Source organism: Centroberyx affinis, unplaced genomic scaffold (genome assembly GCF_046629955.1).
Source record: "Centroberyx affinis isolate AG114_WGS23_722 - 3 ecotype Tasmania unplaced genomic scaffold, CSIRO-AGI_Caff_v1 ptg002635l_1, whole genome shotgun sequence".
Classification (NCBI taxonomy): Eukaryota; Metazoa; Chordata; class Actinopteri; order Beryciformes; family Berycidae; genus Centroberyx; species Centroberyx affinis.
Genome location: NW_027280828.1, coordinates 673,049 through 691,564, shown reverse-complemented (window position 1 = coordinate 691,564; position 18,516 = coordinate 673,049). Strand labels below are relative to the sequence as shown.

Genomic DNA, 18,516 nt, shown 5'->3' with positions numbered 1-18,516 from the left:
AATTTCTTATATATTTATTGATAAATGGTGACACATCATACATAAAATTACCATTAATCTGACTCCACCAGCCAATCTACTAGCCTATTACTAATGGAGGCTAAAAGCTAGAGACTGTAAGGCAGGGCTTTCCACAAGGCCCTTAATCTATACTCACAATTTGTTACTGCAGTGAATGCACTTTGTCAACTGGGCATTGGAGGGATAAAACCATAAAGTAAGTACAGAGGATGGCAACTAGGCAGAGAAGATGACCTACTACCCTAGAAACATTCAGACTGACAAGAAATATTGACAAAAATAGAACTGCATACTCAGACATCGACTTCTGTCAACTACTACACTAGTCCACCAATACTTGTAATATGTAAGTTGTTTTAATCTCCAGTCAGTGGGCATTCATATTAGTCTCGTCAGTGGTACTTAAGCGAACACGCCAATAACTGCAATATTTTCTCTGCTTTCCATTTCAGAATTTGCTTGATAGCAGATCTACCATTAGTTTCATCTAACCGCTACCACAAGTTACACTTGCACAAGCTGTTATTTCTCACAACAACAGTCATACATATCTTATAAAAAGTTATACATTGTTGATTCGTACAATACCTATGCAGGGTCTGCCACATCACTGCATATGTTTATTTTATCATAAACTGTTGAGCCATTTTTTACTTTGGTGTGCAGAACAAATTTATTTTTAAACAAAATTACACCCAAAGATGCACTAAAGAAGTGAAGTAATCTGCAAACATTTAATTTTCTCAAATGGAAGCCTGGTTGTTTCAACTGACTTGAAACTTAAATCAGGTTTGATCCATTTGGGTTACTCCAGGCCAATTAAAGTGCCTATATAGGATTCTTTCATTTGAAATAAAACTATAGTAAATTGATTAGAACAGATTATTAGCTGTGTGAGAAGAAAGTGGATGAACAAGTTAGCAGGCTTATCTGTCTTTTTTGGTCACCCTGGACAGATAGAAGGCATCAGTGGACATGCATCTTGAAACCCTATCTAACCCTAACCGTATCTAACGCCACTGCAAAGCCAATTCTGCATGTAATTTTTAGTATATCTGTGAATGTCTTATTTATTTGTTATCAATTATTTATTGGCTAGCTTGCTTTGATGCCAAGCTAAAGACAAGCCTGCTAACAAGCTAGTTAGCTGGCTGCCCAGCATCTCTACTGCTAAATTCATTAAAGTTACACCCGTAAACAATGCACAAAGATTATAAAAAGTGGGTGCATATTTTTTCAGTGCATTATTTGTCAAATTATTGCTACATCCACTTTAGTTTTTAAACATAGCAACAATGACAAAGATTATTAAAGATAAAAGAAATGCAGCCATGCTGTACACCATTATTCTTAATGCAGTTAATTTTTCCTCACTTGGTTTGATTTGAGTTTTTTTTTTTAGTTTTAGATCAGAGTGATGCTATACAGCTGTTTGATTGTTAAAATAAATAAATAAAACAAAATTACAAAAATATTGGATTGGGACTCGGTATCAGCAGATACTCAGTATTAAACTTGAGTCGGATCGGAGACAAAAAGAAGTTAATCGGGACATCCATACCTTTGTTGAGCATCTTTTTAACACTTTTTGTTAGTTGAGTATCAACATTTGTCCAAATTCAGTGTTACCTACGTAAGATGTAGAGAAAAACTCAACACTGTGGTCAGTGGCATTTGATTCTCAATCGTCAAAGTCAAACATAGTTGTTTTGTGTAACACATCAAATTGGAACGCACTACATCCTTTATCGTGTGGCAAGTCTGCCAGCTGGTTTGCCCTAGTTTTACATGAGAGAAAGCACAGTGAATGTGTTTTTACTTTTTTTCCAGGTTTTTTTTCTGGAATGGACAAATGAGATAACACTTTTACATAAAATAAGTTTATGAAATATTTTCTTTTGCAGGTACACAACTTCACTCCCAAGTACAAGATGGCAACAATCCCAGTGGGAAATTCTGGGATGCCAACTGCTTTGTAAAGGACTCAGCAGCAGCCACAAGACAGAAGAAAAGTTGGAAGGCAAGTAAAACATCCTGTGACGTTTCCTTATAGATATTAGCATTACCTCTTCAAGGCGGCGGCGCTGTTCCTTCTGCTCTTCAATGCGTTTCTGTCGGTCATGCAACAGCTGCCTCTTGTGTTCTTCAGGGTCCCTGCGCTGAGCAGCCAGTTGGGCCTGTTGCCTCTTGTGAGCCTCTGAGCGCTCTTTGTTCTCCTGCTGCAGACGCTGGAAGTCCCGCCTCAGGGTGGACTCGCCAGGCACATTGAGGATTGAACTACACAACAAAAGCAGCAGATAGAACAGAGAGATTTATGGGGACAATCATTAACATGGAGAATACTAGCCCAGGATACAGACTGCATACTACTTGGACAGGAAACTGAAGTGCAATTACCTTGACTCTCTCTCATCGCCACGATTTTCATCCTCTTCATCACTACCACTGTACTCGTACTCAGTCTCTTCTAGAGGAAAATGAGAATAAAGGAAAGTCGAAACATGAAAAAACAAACATCATCCCTTCATCACTATCCACATACACCAGACAATGTAAGCTGGTTCATGCCCATTCAAAGCCACTCACTGAGGCCAGACTCTTTGTATCTCAATCGCTTACCTTTCTCTCCCCTTTTCTTGCGCGTACGGTCAATGTGGTCTTTAAGCTGGATTCGGACCTGGCGCTCGGTGGGCTGGTCCCTGATGAAAGAGTGCTTGAGGAGCTGCTCTGTGGACGGTCGGCTGGGATATGTCTTGACCAGACAGCCCTCTATAAAGTCAATGAATTTCTTGGACCTGGGAGGAAGGGGGAGATTAGTAGAAGATAAACTGGTGAGGCAGAGGGGGAGGGAGGGGAGGGCAGACATGGAACAGTTGGTAGCTGGGCTGCTGCTGCCCAGAGCCCTGAACCAACAGTCTATCCCATAACTAGGGTCAGTCTATAGCCTCTTTTACACATACATCTTCTCGTAATTTTCTGCACCGGGGTCACGTGTAAACAGGAGCCAGAGTCGATATTCCGGAAAAGTTGATCCACATAACTTCTGCTCTCCTTCTTTCAAGATTTTCAGAAGCAGTCAAGGAGATCCAGTCACCACTTTATTTATTTTCTCCCTCGAACAGCTAGCACAGCCTATATGTAAGTCACCTGATATTAAGCCTACTGATGTTAAATCAACGGAACATTACATTTTGTTGTTTGCGGATGATGTCCTTCTGTTCACTTCTGACATAAAACATTGTCTTCCATGTGCCCTAAACATATTTGATCAGTTTAGTCATTTGTGAAGTTATAAAATTAATTCAAAATCTTCTTCATCTATAAGCAAGACTATATCAAAAAACGATTCAGCCAGAGTATCCATTATGAAAATGAACATGAACATCCTTCCAAGAATACATTTTGCTAACTCCAGCTCCCCCACCTAAATATTGGGAAAGAACACACAGCATTTGTTTTCTCTGGAATGGTAGGCGACCAAAGATCATACTGATCCTTTTACAAAGAAAGAGAGAGTTGGGAAGATTATCAGTCCCCAATTTTACACTCTACTTTCAAGGCTGACATTTAACTTGCCTAACTCCCCTTTCTTCTTTTATCTACTGTAAAGTTCCACTATTCAGGCTGTGGGGAGTTACTCCCAACTTAACACTCATCCTTTAGCTGCCTTCATCAATAACCTCTCTAGTCATCCAAAAGGAGTAGTCTCTTCCACATATAATTACCTACTAGAACATTCAATATAAAATCTAGCTATGCAGTGGCTATTTTGTGGCTGGCTGGAATCATGGCCACTAAGAAAATGCTAACACAGGGATGACAGCCACCACACACCCTTCCCATTCAGAAATAGAGGGAGCTCCTTATAGACACTTTAAACATGGAACCCTCCTTTGCCAGGTTGAAAGGGGGCTGGTCGGGCCAAGCTTGAGGTCTAGAAGGAGCCTTAATGGTAGCAAAATCCATGATAATATAAGATTACTTGTAATAAATGATGTATTTGCATAATGTGTGTGTCTGTGTGTGTGATCCACAGGGTGTGAGGGGTATTATTATAATAGTTACGGTCATTGATACTGTTACTGTATTGTTGATTGATATCTTTGATATTATCTTTATGAATATGTATACCAGTGGGAAGGGGCATAACGATAGGTGGGATATGCAGGTGCAACAGTATGTTTATTTTGCTGTTTGTACTAATGTAATGTAATGATGTAGGCATTACTGAAGTGTTTCTTGGTTTGATTTTTATTTTTTATGATTACCATTTTATCTTTTTGTCACCATAGCATTTAGATTATTTGAAATTTGACATGGATTACAATAGTTATGTTTCTATTATGGTTATCAAGCAAAAACTCAGGCATTCTGTATTGCACCTATGAAGAACGAGTGAAAAAAAAAAAGTAGTAACAGCAGGAAGCTTAAGCACTCACCATTTTTTGGATTTGAGTTTAGGAGGGGGATTCCTGGGAATGAGGAAAAGGGCTCTCATAGGGTGCATATCACACAGAGCTATAGAAAGAGAGGAGTGGGTGAGAGGTGTTAGGTGTCATTATACCACAGCTCCCAACATGGGTAGGAGGATTTACAGAAGAAAACAAAGTCACATCGGAATCATTTTTAATGGCAGAGATAGAGTATCCATGTATTACACATAATGGTTTGTAAATAATACTAGCCAACATCACACATATTCTTTGAATCCTCATGCATGGTTCTGGCTCCTGTTATCCAATCTTTCCTGGTGCCTCAGGCTTATTGTTGCATTGAGTGTAAGAGCAAGGACTGTGAGTCATTGTGTTCCCAGCGTAGGTAGGTAGCTAAACCTGTCTGGTTAGCTTTACAGTTTCCACGGTAAATAGGCTTTGTAAGGCAGTCTTTTGGACATATGCAACGTGACTGAGGCAGCCAAAGGCAAGCAGTGAATTTCATTTCAGGGCCATATTATAATTGGAGGATCACAGTTACACTGATATCAGAGTAGCGTCTGCTTCATGTAACATATGACATGCTCAACTGAATTACAGCCTGTTTTGAAATATGTATAGCACAGCGCAAATTACTTTACATGGTGGGAAAATAAAACAAAGATTCATAGTTAAAGCGACATTTTTATTTCTTCAGTATGCTTAGATGGGACTTCCATTAAAGGAACTGGTCACCCCAAAACGATAAATTGGTCATCATCCACTCACTTCCGTTAGAATTTGAAGCAAAACAATTTCACTGCGAGTTAAAGAGTGCGTGTGAAAAGACGCACAACCATTCACACTTGTCAGTGAAGTAAATATAAGAGGTAATGAGTTAAATATAGGCTTTTTGTACAATCATTTGGTTACAAAACACTTGGATTATTATTTAGGGACATTTGACGGTCATTTTATGCGCTTTTTGGAATGCTAATCAAACAGGCCCTGTACACTTCGCTGGGAGAAGGCTGAGATGGGCCTGCAGTAGCTAACTTTTGGTGGTTGTACAAATTTTCATTTCGGAGTGAACTGTTCCTTCAAGCTCCGATATTACCTCCCCCCAGAGTGTGTATTCATAACCAACATTCAGGCTTTATGGTCTCTACTCTCTTTATCAAAACTGCAATAAAACTATGAATGCTATACTAAAGTGAAAGGCTGTATGACAAAGTGTTGGCCAGGCTAAACTAACAACAAAAAGTCTAACAAATAGAAAGGAACATTGCAAATTCATTAGCAGAAAACACACTTGTAATGAGACTGATCAAGTGAGTAAGTACACACTGCATAATTTATAACAGCACATCAACAACAGCTTGACAGTTGCATGGTTTATGTCATTCACAACAGGATAATGGTCTGTAGGAGCTCTGTTCTCTACATCATTGATTAGAAGCGGTATGTATAAAGGGAATATGTGGCTTTCAATGCATGAAAATTCTGAAAGTGGTAGAAATGTACTACTTTAGACGCAAGATTGCAACTTATGCTTAAATATTTTTAAGTCTTGATAATATTCTCAACCGCTAAATTATTGTTAGTAGTGGTGTTACGGACTGTAGTTGATCCGTGATCCGTACGGATCCCCCCCACGGTTCGGCACACATGTGAACCGCGGATTAATTGCAAAGTTTAACCATCATAGTGTGAAATAGTTTTACTGCCGCTGTTACTTTTTGAAGTAATAATTCCCTAAATCTCGATGCAGAGTCGCAGTGAAAAGATACAGACAAGACAGATGCACACTGTGTTTTACTCTGAAGTGCAATGATTGCGTTAGGGAAGAAAAAAGAAGAAGAGCGACTGATTTAAAAGCCTTCGCTTTCGCCTCCATTGAGTGAAATCCCGTAGGCTGTGACTTCGGGCATTTTCAGTGGTATAACTGGGAAACTGGTCATCATTGAAATAGATCACAAGATTGCGTTTATTTCAACTTCGGCAATATGCTGCCTTCCTTCCCTCCGACACACAGCTCCGCTCGGAGAAGCTCCAGTCTCTTTGCCTGTCTGTGGCATAGCCTTCAGTGTTGATAGGATATTACTCGTGACGTGTAACCAACCAGATAGTGCTGTGGGCGGGACATTGAGCGAGACTACAGAGTGGTGACTACAGACAGAGAGAGGCGGCTGCATCAGAGCCAAAGTAGCATATTTTTAAATTAATTCAATTCAATACTTTATTGCCATGTCAACACAGTTGACAGGAATTTGCATCAGTGCAGCTCTTAAGAACAGACACAAAACACATACATAAGTAAATAAAATATATAAAATAAGAACAGCAAAACCAGTTATCACATTTATACATTCAAACATACATTGAAGTGCTTGTTGCTTTGTGCTGCTACCTACCTACTTTTAAAGTGCATTTAACTCTAACCCTTTTTTTTTTTTGGCTGATCCGAAAAACGATCTGATCCGTGACTCAAAACCGTGATCCGATCCGAACCGTGAGTTTTGTGATCCGTTGCACCCCTAATTGTTAGCTAACTCGGTTAGCTGTTACCAGCAGGTGGCCGCGCTACTCAGGCAGAGTGAAGAAGAAATGTTTTTTTTTTTAAACACACAGCTCATAAACTGTACTACCTTGATTGCGAGGGTATTTTGTTACCGATTTAGTGAGAGATGCAATAACATTAAGTGCAGTGTAGAATTCAGCTCTCAACAGTGTAAAGTGATGGCTTGGAGTAGGCCCGTTGAAGTCAGCAATAGGCAGGGTCATACGTCAAACTATCATGGCCCACCCAACACCAAACATGGTCAGACGATTTGATTTTATACATTTGTGAAAAGAAATTGCACAAAGCTGTTGTTATCTATTATGTTTAACATCTCACGATAAGCGTAATCCTTAAGTTACCTCCTATACTGTGGTCACTAAAGTTGACAAACTAATTAAAGTTGTGCTCCTTTTTTAACATGGAATTTCCTCACTACATGGATTGACAAGCGTCTAAGCTGCTACTCGTAGGTGGGATTTTCTTCACTCTCACTCAGGTTTGACACCACATTTAAGCAACTTCCCAAGCAGACAGATATCTTCCAGCTAAGTGGCACACACAGTTCCGTACAACGACCCCCCACAGACCAACTGCCAGCTCACGACTAGACTACCTTGATTACAGTGAGTGAGCTGTCCTTTTGAAAACACAGCCCACAAGGTTTCATACGGTGCAAGGTGGATTGAGTCATGACGTCTTATATAGCATGAGCTCCGAGACTACAAGAGATCATTTCCTGTTATGTTCATAGCAATGTATGATGCAACAACAAAATAAAAAAAGGTGTGTGCGAATGAGTGTTTGCACTTACGGGGAGCTCCCTCGGCCATCTCAATGGCTGTGATCCCCAAGGACCAGATATCGCTCTGCAGAGATACACAGGAGACTAGATTAATCTCTTTCATATTTTCTCACAGTCTAGTCTCACACACACACACACAAACACACAGTGTAGATGTTACCCTGTAGTCGTAGGTGGAGTCGGGGTTCTCGTCACAGGCGATGACCTCTGGTGCCATCCAGTAGGGTGTCCCGATGAAGGTGTTCCTTCGCCCCACGGTCCTGTCCAACTGAGCGCTCACCCCAAAATCCACTGAGTGTGGACAAAGGAAGGAGAGGAGGCAGGGAGGTGACAGTCAGGGTTGGTACACTTTTGGAAAACAATGGCCAAATACCTTTCTTTTTTGACAACTCCCAATGAATTCTGGTAGATTCTAACAGCAATGCATTAAAAGAAAAATCTCATCAACGAACCAAGTTTGACCTCTGCGTTCTCCGTTAGCAGCACATTCTGGCCCTTTATGTCTCTGTGGATGACCTTATGAGCGTGGAGGTGGGAGAGGCCCTGGATACAGACAAAGTCAAAATTGGTCAGTGAGGACACCCTACTGCTGCACATTGGTCTGGTCTGGTCTGGTGTGATTTCTCACCCTAAGGATCTCTCTGCAGATGTAAGCGATCCAGTCCTCCTTCAGAGAGCTGCCCTTGGTGTTCTTCACCAGGTCCGTCACTGAGCCCGCCCCACAGAACTCCATCACCAGCTACATGCAGACAAACAGATACTTGGTGAGCACAATCAATGAGGTGTACTGCTGTAACACCATCAAGCCAGCGACAAGGTTGCTTAGACAGACCCAGAGTTGGTCATCGTGTCCTGGGGGACTCTTCTTGACAAAGGCACCGTAGTACGTGGCTATGTTGCGGTGGTGGCTGTATTTTTTCAGCATGTTGATCTCAGCTTTGATCTCTTCTTCTTCCTCCTCTGTAACATCCATCACCTTGATGGCAGCCAGCTGACCAGTCTTCACATGACGGCCCTGATTGAAGGGGAACAGATTTGATCACATTAACTGTGGTCAGTCAGGTCTAAAATTAACTTGGAGTTCATCGCTTCAAAAACTACAATTTCTCCCTTTAGGTGTGGCAACTTGTTTCATCACAAAGTTTTGTTGCTCCCATTTTACAGCGTCTCCAATGGAAGTCCATTCATTTCAAATGAGAAAATCTGGTACCACAACATCATTCTTTTGCGTACAAATTGCTATGAAGGTGTCACATGCGTTGGATTTATTCTACTTATGCATTGATAAAACATGCACAAACTAAAACGGATGTTGTTTGACCTTGTGTTGCTAGCTCTGACGTTTTTGTGAGGAAAACAATAAGTGAATCAGAACTGCAATGAATATTTATGTTGCAATATTTCATTCGATAACCACATCACATCAGTTACATCTACTTGTGTGGAATTCGACACACAGTTTAAAGCAACACAAATGCATCACGTGTGATCACCAAGTGTAAGCCCACTGTTGGCCTGCCTCATAGACAGACTACGAGGTTCCACTGCCCCACATCATATCTTACCTTGTACACCTGTCCATAGGTCCCATTGCCAACAACCTCGACAAGCTCAAAGATTCCTGCTGGATCCTGTGGGAGACATGGGAAGATAGACCATCAGTCAAATTTTCAAATAAATATCTGCATGTAACAACTGCATTCCAATAAACTGCTAATTTTGTCCCCTGTCTGATGTCACCATTGACTTCAGTAGCAAAATTACAAAAGAAGACTTCAATACAAGTGCACTGCATTTATTTTCACGTATAGTAGTGGGTGGGGATGGTTGTTGTTTTTTTTTGTTATTCTTATTTCTTTGAAACCTCAGGAACTAGACTTCAATGCCATCCCTAAGTGAAGGACACATTTCATGTTGCTATGCTCATGTTTTTTTAGCTCCTAAACCCTAAAATCTTATTGAATTGCACCTGTTATGTTAATTGTTGCAACCTGGCATCAGCTTTGTGGACACAAAGGCTAAATTTGAACAATTCTAAAAGTACAATAAATACAACCTAAATGACATGATGAAATGTTGAAAAAACATTTCTCAGTGACTCACAGACACATAGATACTTGCATTGAGCTACAAAGATGGGTACTGAGAACAGAGAAACGCACCATTACGGTAGGGATATCACTAGTGGCCTTTCCCGATTTGCTCATTTTATGTTTTCAACCACTGAACAAATATCTCAGTGACACCAATAATGGATAGGTTACTTCAAGATAAATATTATGTATCATCCCTTTCCCCCCCAGCGATGGCAAAAAAAAAAAAGACAAGCAGTTCCACATTCACACCATTTCAATATGGCTTGAAGAAGGTGTGTGGGTGGTGGGACTGCTGCTTTGGGTTTAGAATGTACAGCATGACCTATCCTGCTTTCATCCGTTTCCAGTGATGAGTATTCTGACTTTGACAAGCAGGAAGAACATTTTGCCTTTAAGAGAAGGAGGGTTTATGAGAGAATGATACATACTATACGCAGTACATATGATACATACACTATATTAAACAGCCTGTAGTAAAATTGGTTAATGACCGCAGATATGTTGAGTGTTTTTTCTTAACAAATGCACTTATCTCATATAATGACAAACCGGAAAATACTCACCAGATGTTTGAGCATGTACAAGTACACAAAAGACGGGGAGTCATGAGATAAGATATGGGAGGAGCAAGAGAATGATGGTATGGAAGAGGATAATGTAATGATACAGAGGGTGGTAAGGCAGAGGCGGTAGAATCACCCACGTCCAGCACAGAGAGTGGGATGAGAGGGAATGAAGTGATAGAGGGGGAAGGGTAGAGCTTTGTTAGTGGAGTACGAAGGATTGCACCAGCAGCACACCGTCAACAATGATCACAAAAATTATAGGCAAGGAAACAGTAAAACCATTGGGCAAACTACTAAACTAGAGGAGAATCTTGGAATCAGTCTGCTAAACTCAAACAAATAGCAGTTCTGTTATCTCTATCCGATGTCATGCTGTCATGTTAATGTGTAAACTCAATATATTTGAAAACCTCAGGGAACTAGACTGTGTATTTTACAATCCCATATAACTTGAGTGTACAAACTTCCTATACTGAGATTTGAACATTTTGCTGATGTTGAGCAGCGTCTACCCTTTTGTCATAACAGCAGGGTAGAGTTGGGTGGTAGGGGATGTCTGTTCCAAATAGCCTGCTTGATCTATGGCTGCATAATTAAACTCTAACAAGTACAAATTCCAAAATGCATGAGCCCATTATTTCCTCAGCCAAAATTCTTATCACACTGTGTTAGTTTTTGTGTATGAATTTGTAGAAAAATGAAAAAGTCACTTTCCCATGGCTGTAAATTAACAACTAAGTAGGTTTCAAGCATTATTGCTGGATTATTACCTCTTAGAAATACACATTTCTGTTGGAGCGCTGCTCTAATTAGCTAGCTTACTCTCATCACTATCATGAAAATGTGACTTAGCCTAATTATTTGTGTCAATTACAGGCCACCAAAAGCTGAGCCAGAGACCTGTCAATGTTGTTGAAATTTGATTGATAAAAGTCATAGATTATGTAATGCCCCTTTAACTAATGAATCGATTCTACCTAAGCTCTCTTTGCAATGGCAAAATTTAAACTAATATCCCCAGGAGAGGGAAGAAAGGCAAAATTGGGACAACAGAACTACATCTAACATTTCCTTCAGGAGGAATTGTATATAGCCTATTTCACACAAATTTCTCAACCTGCAACTGAAACTGGAAAGATACAAGATTATAGTGAAAACATTTCTGAGAAACATGTTTCACTTTTTCAAACTGATCTTTAACATTTTTGAGGATGGCTTCATTTCATCCAGCACAATTTGAATTGAAACAGTTAGCCTAACCATTTTGCACAATGCATTTGTTGTTGCCTATGTACAATGGACTGGTTGTTGTGTAATGCTGTAGTCTGTAGCGAACAAAGCAATCATTTTTGTAGAATCTATTAAAACCTAACCATTTTGTTCACCGTTGTAGTTCTTCTATTTACCATATAGCCTATCATGGTGTGGATGTTAAATTCCAATGCTCAAGCCAAAACTCTTGTCAATGCATCAATATAGGTGTCATTTCCAATTCGTAGACACAAAATAACGTGTCACTTGCTGTAGATGATTTTACTTGACTGCATTGATTTTCTTTGTTTTGGAGACTTGGGTGGACAGCAGCTTTACTTTGTTTACCTCAATATTGTTTTTTGATTGTCCAAAATCAATTCACCTTTGACGCATCCTTTCATACCTGTCAAAGTAGCACTATTACACCATTAAATGATTACAGCAAGACTTTTTAAACTGAAAGACTTTCAATGCTGGAGTGTCACAAATCGCATGACCATATATTTCATCATAATAGAAGCTAAGTTAAAGTTGAGATTTAACACTGCAGAGCCTGGGGCGTCCTGGTGTCTCAGTGGGCTAAGGCCTGTACCATGTAAACACAACGTCCTGGACCAACTGATGCACAATAACACTAAAGTACTGTAAATGTATTCTTTCCGTTAATGTAGGCAACTAGCTTTTTCTTGAAGCATTGCAAATTAAATTGAATGCTCTATTCTACCCGTATTTCTGGCATTCATGCATCCAAAATGCATCAGGCTTCGGGCTGCACAATTAATCATGTATAATCCTATATTACGATTTTAGCTTACACGATTTGTATGCAGAATTCAACAATATGTGAACATTTAATTGTATTTAGAATGTCCACTGTACTATGAAAAAGTCCCATTAACATTCCTCTGCTATTCACAATGAGCATAGCAACCAATCAGTCATCAAGCCACGACAACCTAAATTTCCATACTATTTTGATAGCATTGCAAAAGATTTAGTTCAACATGGAATTTTATAAACATTCGATATGACCAATTGTGATCTGCAAGACGAAATTCCTATTCACCTCCAGAAGGTGCATGCATGCGGATTGCACATAGATTAGAATAGTTAAAAGTCTAGACAGTGGACTACAGCAGTAAGTGCAAATTTCAACAGAGTCGAACAACTAACAGCAACAAACAGTCCACTACGACTTGAACTGAATCCAACTCCTTTCTAAACTTGTTTAACAAAACTGGTTCCAGAAGCAAAATACAGAACCATTTTGCTTGCAGAGCCAACAAAGATGGACACCCAACCAACATATCAAAACCCCCGTGCAGAGGTTGCTGCAAAGCTGTTCAAGTGTGGTAACACAAGTAACTTAGCAAAGCATCTCTGTGACCATCGTTCTGAGACATTGCTTTTCTAGTTTTCTGTGGTATCATAGCCGTGTTACATTTTTAGATATTAAACACTACTGAGCAGCATACAACATTCCACCATTCCATGAATCAAGCATGTATAAGCTCAGCAGAAAGAGTTAAGTTTTGCATGTAGTTAGCAGGAGAAACAAGTAGCCTAGTGCCTGAACTTCAAGAAGTGAATAGCCAAAACTAAATTAACTGGCATTGCATCGGCCCAAATGCCAGTTTAAGAATGTATAGTCGATAGATGATAGAGGAAAATCCTTCCTCTCAAACAAAAATCTTTTGGTAGCGAAAACTGTATTATTGTCAGTCATCTGGGAATACAAACCTGACGACGTCAAGCATGCACAAATACTGTGCAAAGTAAAATTTACCTTAGAGCTGCTGGTGCACCTTACAGTAATATGACCAATCTATTCAATGACCTCAACAATCATCACAAAATCCAGTACAATGAGGGCATGAAGGCCAAGGTTGCTGCAGCATCCCATCCCCGTCCTCCATACATACACATATATATATATAGTGTCTATAACAAGAACACTATACACTGAATCTCATTTTGTCTGCACCAATTCATCAGAACCAATAATCTTGATCAATAATTGTGATCACATTATTACACAAAATAAATATGATCATTGTGTATCAAGTAGGCTATAGAAGGGTAACTGCTGCCTGATGTTTACCTATGAATGAATGAATCCCATGTAATGCACACCTACAGTATAGTAAGCTATGAAACTCTTAACACTGTTAACAGCCAGATAACTATTAGCCTTGGATAATTCAGTCTACACGTATAAAAGGAAATCTCAGGCGATAATTGTAAAACGATTGTTTTTCACTCTATTTGAATAGAGTGCAAAATGAAATCTGATATGAGAGAGAGCCTAGTGAAAGATGCCATGAAGTATGGTATGGTGACGGGGATTAAGAGGAAAATCTCACCAATGGTTCATCACTAGATAGCGTTTGTATAATTTAGATTTTGGCTCATTACCAACATTGATTTACACTACTTGTTTCCAGATATCAGTCTCTCCCATTCCACTCCTAGCAGCGTAAGAAAGAAGACTCACTGCAGCAGGGTTTCCTCGATTGTTTTTCCAGGCCCAGCTGAAGGCACAGAGAACCTCCTAAATTGACGTGATGCAACACATTGCATGAAGGCACTGCAACATTGCTTGAAACTGGTATGGCAGGTTGTTGGCAAATTAATATTTCCAGATTTGATTTTTTTGTTTGTTTACTATTCATTCATTGTCTTTGCCCACTTATTCAGGATCATGGGGTGGCTGGAGTCTATCCCAGCATGCACTGGGCAGAAGGTAGGCAGACACTCAGGACAGGTCACCAGTCCATTACAGGGCACAGATACAGAGACAATCACACTCACACTCCCAGTCACACCCATGGGCAATTCAGAGTCTCCAGTCCAACTAACTTGCATGTCTTTGGACTGTGGAAGGAAACCCACTCAAGACACAGGGAGAACATGCAAACTCCACACTGAAAAGACCACAGATCTTCCTACTGTGAGGCGACAGTGCCAACCACTGAGCCACCATGCTGCCTGTCTACTATTCAAACAAGATCAAGCCCTATATCATTTTGTTTCACAACTGATTGTTGCTTGGTTAGATCTCCTAAGGCTCATTCTCTGTAAAGTCCTCCAAGACATGCTTGTGATAAAGGGCTATATAAATAAACAAACTTGAACTTGAAGTGATCTTGGACTTTTCCAACTAAGATGGTAAATATGCCTCACATTTAATAATTTTGTAATTCTTTATTTCCAAAAGGTGTCAAATTTTGCACATAGCCTATATTTTAAAGACCAAATAGTCTAACATCTAGTATTACTGTAGTTAGGCTACCTGTTGCTAGCTTGACGCTAGCTTGACACAACTTGTGCAACAATGTCCATTTGATGCAGGAAAGGTTATTTTGAGGGCATGGATTGTTAGACCATACACACAGTTTTAAAAACTTACAATATGGATCTCCACATCAACTTTTTTTCCTTTTGTTTGCCACTAAGTGGTCACCCAGGGGCTCCATAGATTTCACGCTACTGTAGTCTGCAGTGTCATATCCCATTTACAACCTCATATTCTCAGCGAGTAGAGCTTGTTGTTAGTTGTCACCGCACATCAACATCAACACCAACATCAACTGGTGTGATGATGTTAATAGCCTGAGTGTGTCTAGATCACTGTCCAAAAGAAATGGTATGCCAATACAGAAGACAACTGTCAAGTTTTTTTGTTTTTTGAATGCTGCCTGGTGTGCATTTTGGATAACGTTTTGGCCATTTTTATTTGGGCGGCAGCTAAAAATCACTTGGGCAGGCCGCCGAAGTGAAACCCTGGTCATGTTTAGAAACCAATATTAAAACAGAGCAGATGTTATTTTAAACATACTATTTTAGAACCCTGTTGGCCTGGTGGGGCTCTTGTGCTGGCGGAGCGACCAGGGCTGTATGAAACAGAGCTGTGGTCTATCCTTTCAAAAAAGCAGAAGCTAAATGTATCAAACACTGCTTTATATTGCTGATATAAGCATGTCTTAAGGAGATTTTCTGCAAAAAAAATAATTTTGAAATCATCACGGAGAGATACAACATTGGTTTGCATGGGAAGAGTAGTAGTTCTTGGTTCGGAGGGGGCAGCCTGAACAAAATACATCAAAATGGCAAGTAGAATTTAAAGACTGAGGCCTACAAGCAAAGCCACGACTAAAATGCACCACCATTTGGTGAGAGGCTGGTGCTAATTTAACATAAAACAAGCTGTCAGGCCACCAAATTCAATAGCACCTCCAAAACTACAAATGCTTAAGCGCAAGGAATGTAGTTTGTAGCCCACATCACAATGTCAGAGCTCACATTATCAGCATATACTCAAAACATTAAATATTCTAATCAATAAAAGATGAACATGTTTAGCATGCTTTCTGTAAGAATAGATCTTCCATTTAAATGATTAGCTGGATGACAACCACAAGGTGGATCAGGTGGAGGGGGGGCTCTGGCAGCATTTCTCTTACAGCCCCCAGGAGGCAGGGGCAGCCTCGATTCTCATTTGTTTACCAGAACACACTGAACTGGGTTGGAGAATGTGGTGCTTTATTAGCTGGAGAAATCTGCGACAAAATCTTGAAGTGCCTCTCCACAGTTTGATGGAAATCTGTGGCACCAAATCAGCACAGCTCCCTAGGTGTAGCAGGCCAAAAGATGTTTATCCCATCTTAACTTTGTCGCGTGGATTTAAATGGTCATTGGCTTATGTCAGATGCAAATTGAGGCTTATGTCTTTAATACAAAGCATCCAAGGACACCGACTAACACAACTGAACATCATTAAAGTGCTGTACGCTCATCTTGGAACAACATTACTCACCCTGAGCGCGGCGAGGTCTATGTCATCCAGGCTTCGTGTGGGGGCGTTTTCAGACATTGCTGGCCAAACTTGTAACGTTAGCTAACAAGTTAGCCAGTTAATTGCAAGACGTACTTGGGGAAATTTAAAGTGGCTGTTTAAGCGAGCTCGAAGAGGCTTGTATGTAGATGAAATCTAGCAAACGGGCTGTCCAATACACTGAAACTGTTGCGGAACAACCCCGTAGTACTTAACGTTAGATTAGCAAACAAATCGCAAATAGAGCTGCCACAGACGCACCCAGCTGGCTAGCTCACGTCAACTCTGGCCGAGAGCTATAATGTTATCCGCAGTTGTTTTACAGAAAAGCCAGTAGCAATATTTCTTCAAAACAAATCCAACTTAAAATGACAGCTTTTAACAAATTGTTTAACGTCACCGTTATCCGGCCATCGAACGCGTTCTTAAAACTGGCAGGATCTCAATGTAATGCACCTCCAATGTTGTTGAACACCTTGCTGCGTTCATTTTGACAAGGCGCCGCGTCTTTACTGCTGCATGACAATCCCAGCTAGGATCCAATCCTGACCATTGCACAAACAGCTAATATATCCGATACCATAACATTCCCCGTTGTGTCGATAAAGTCAAACGACAGTTACTGCTGAGCAAGGCAATGGTTGTTTTTATGCGAGAACGCAACGTCTGATGTGATGGCGCCTGGTCCGTTCCCACCGCACCAGAACCGACTGTCAGCCTGTCATTATTAACCTTATGTATAATTCTTCCAAGGTTTTTACCAAAGGATAAGTAAGGGGAAATATACTAACGCCCTCGTCCGTATTGCGATTCGATACGATTGCAGTTGTCAAACTTGTTAACAGGACTTTAATATTCCTCAGATTCGGCCAGAGCGCACGCTAATTAGAATAGCGAGTCAGGTGCGAGCGATCGATCTAACTAGCTAGCTAACGTCAGCTAAGCTAGCACGCTAAACAGTCTTTTCCAGAATAAAGTTTCCTTCTTCATCCATTTTCTGTGTTGACAGTCGCGCCTAGCACCGCCAACCTTCCGGGGAAAACACAGGCACTATTTCTCGCCAGCAACCGTAGCGCTTGTCAGCTGGGGCCCTCGACTGTTTAAAATTAAGCGATGCTTTCGAGCTGCAACATCCAGATTTCCGCAACTTCTAATGATATCCCACGACTGTAACACAGTGTGCAGTTACAAACTGCAGCTAACAGCCCAACTTGTTATCTCGCCATGTTTTGTTGCCCTAGTCCTCCCTCTCAGCCGTGTAGTCTTGCGGGCTTGTAATGACGATTGGCTGCACACAACACTCCTCAAGTGTTTTCTGTTCTTCGAGGGCTACGGTATTTCATCAGGGACAAATTACCTGAAAGACTACAGTGGACCTCAACCTACGCAACGTCTGCCTTTCACTGCTGTGAGCCCGCAGCTGAGGTCATTCTGTAGCATGTACTGAACTGACCTGTACTCACTGAACACTAAAACTAAAATGTATAATAATCGGTGACGGAAGCAGTACTTTGATATCTGATTATGTTGATAGGACGAATTGGGTGTGTAGTCTACCTAAACGAAAGTTAGACTGTGCTGGAAAACTCTACCCTAACGAAAAATCACTATCCATTTCTTATACCATTCCTTTATAAAGACTTGGTACTCAGTGGTGAGTTTAAAGTGACCAGATCATGCTTCAGGGTGTCTTTTGTGTTTTTTTAATCTCCTGTGATTTTACTATAATGTTCGTATAATACTACTATAGGGACTTACAGAATAGTTTTCTTGTGATATGTGTATAGTATAGTTATTATGTGATTATTATAGTTCTTTTTCAGTAGAGCAGGCCTGCCTTATCTAAAACAGTTCAATAAATAGAGTTAGGAAAAATAGAAAAATAGAGTTCAGCAGGCCAGTCTGGAATGTCATCCAAAAAAAAACAAACCTGGAGCTATTATATGACAATACACTGAGCTGCATTTG

The 18,516-nt window shown here is 40.3% G+C and overlaps 1 protein-coding gene across 7 annotated transcripts in view; it reads right to left on the bottom strand.

The window, feature by feature from the left end:
* mink1 (misshapen-like kinase 1) overlaps positions 1–17,799 on the bottom strand; it is a 34,901-nt gene extending 17,102 nt beyond the window's left edge. For all 7 annotated transcript variants that reach the window (XM_071534880.1, XM_071534879.1, XM_071534883.1 and 4 more), the window contains exons 1-11: positions 16,531–17,799; positions 9,364–9,429; positions 8,631–8,813; positions 8,427–8,537; positions 8,251–8,341; positions 7,959–8,089; positions 7,808–7,862; positions 4,461–4,539; positions 2,641–2,816; positions 2,419–2,488; positions 2,088–2,298 (exon numbers count right to left, since the gene is read on the bottom strand). In XM_071534880.1, the coding sequence (XP_071390981.1) occupies positions 2,088–2,298; positions 2,419–2,488; positions 2,641–2,816; positions 4,461–4,539; positions 7,808–7,862; positions 7,959–8,089; positions 8,251–8,341; positions 8,427–8,537; positions 8,631–8,813; positions 9,364–9,429; positions 16,531–16,587 (1,230 nt within the window). In that variant the 5' untranslated portion in view covers positions 16,588–17,799. The remainder of the gene's footprint in view (positions 1–2,087; positions 2,299–2,418; positions 2,489–2,640; positions 2,817–4,460; positions 4,540–7,807; positions 7,863–7,958; positions 8,090–8,250; positions 8,342–8,426; positions 8,538–8,630; positions 8,814–9,363; positions 9,430–16,530) is intronic.
* Between the last annotated feature and the right edge of the window lie 717 nt (positions 17,800–18,516).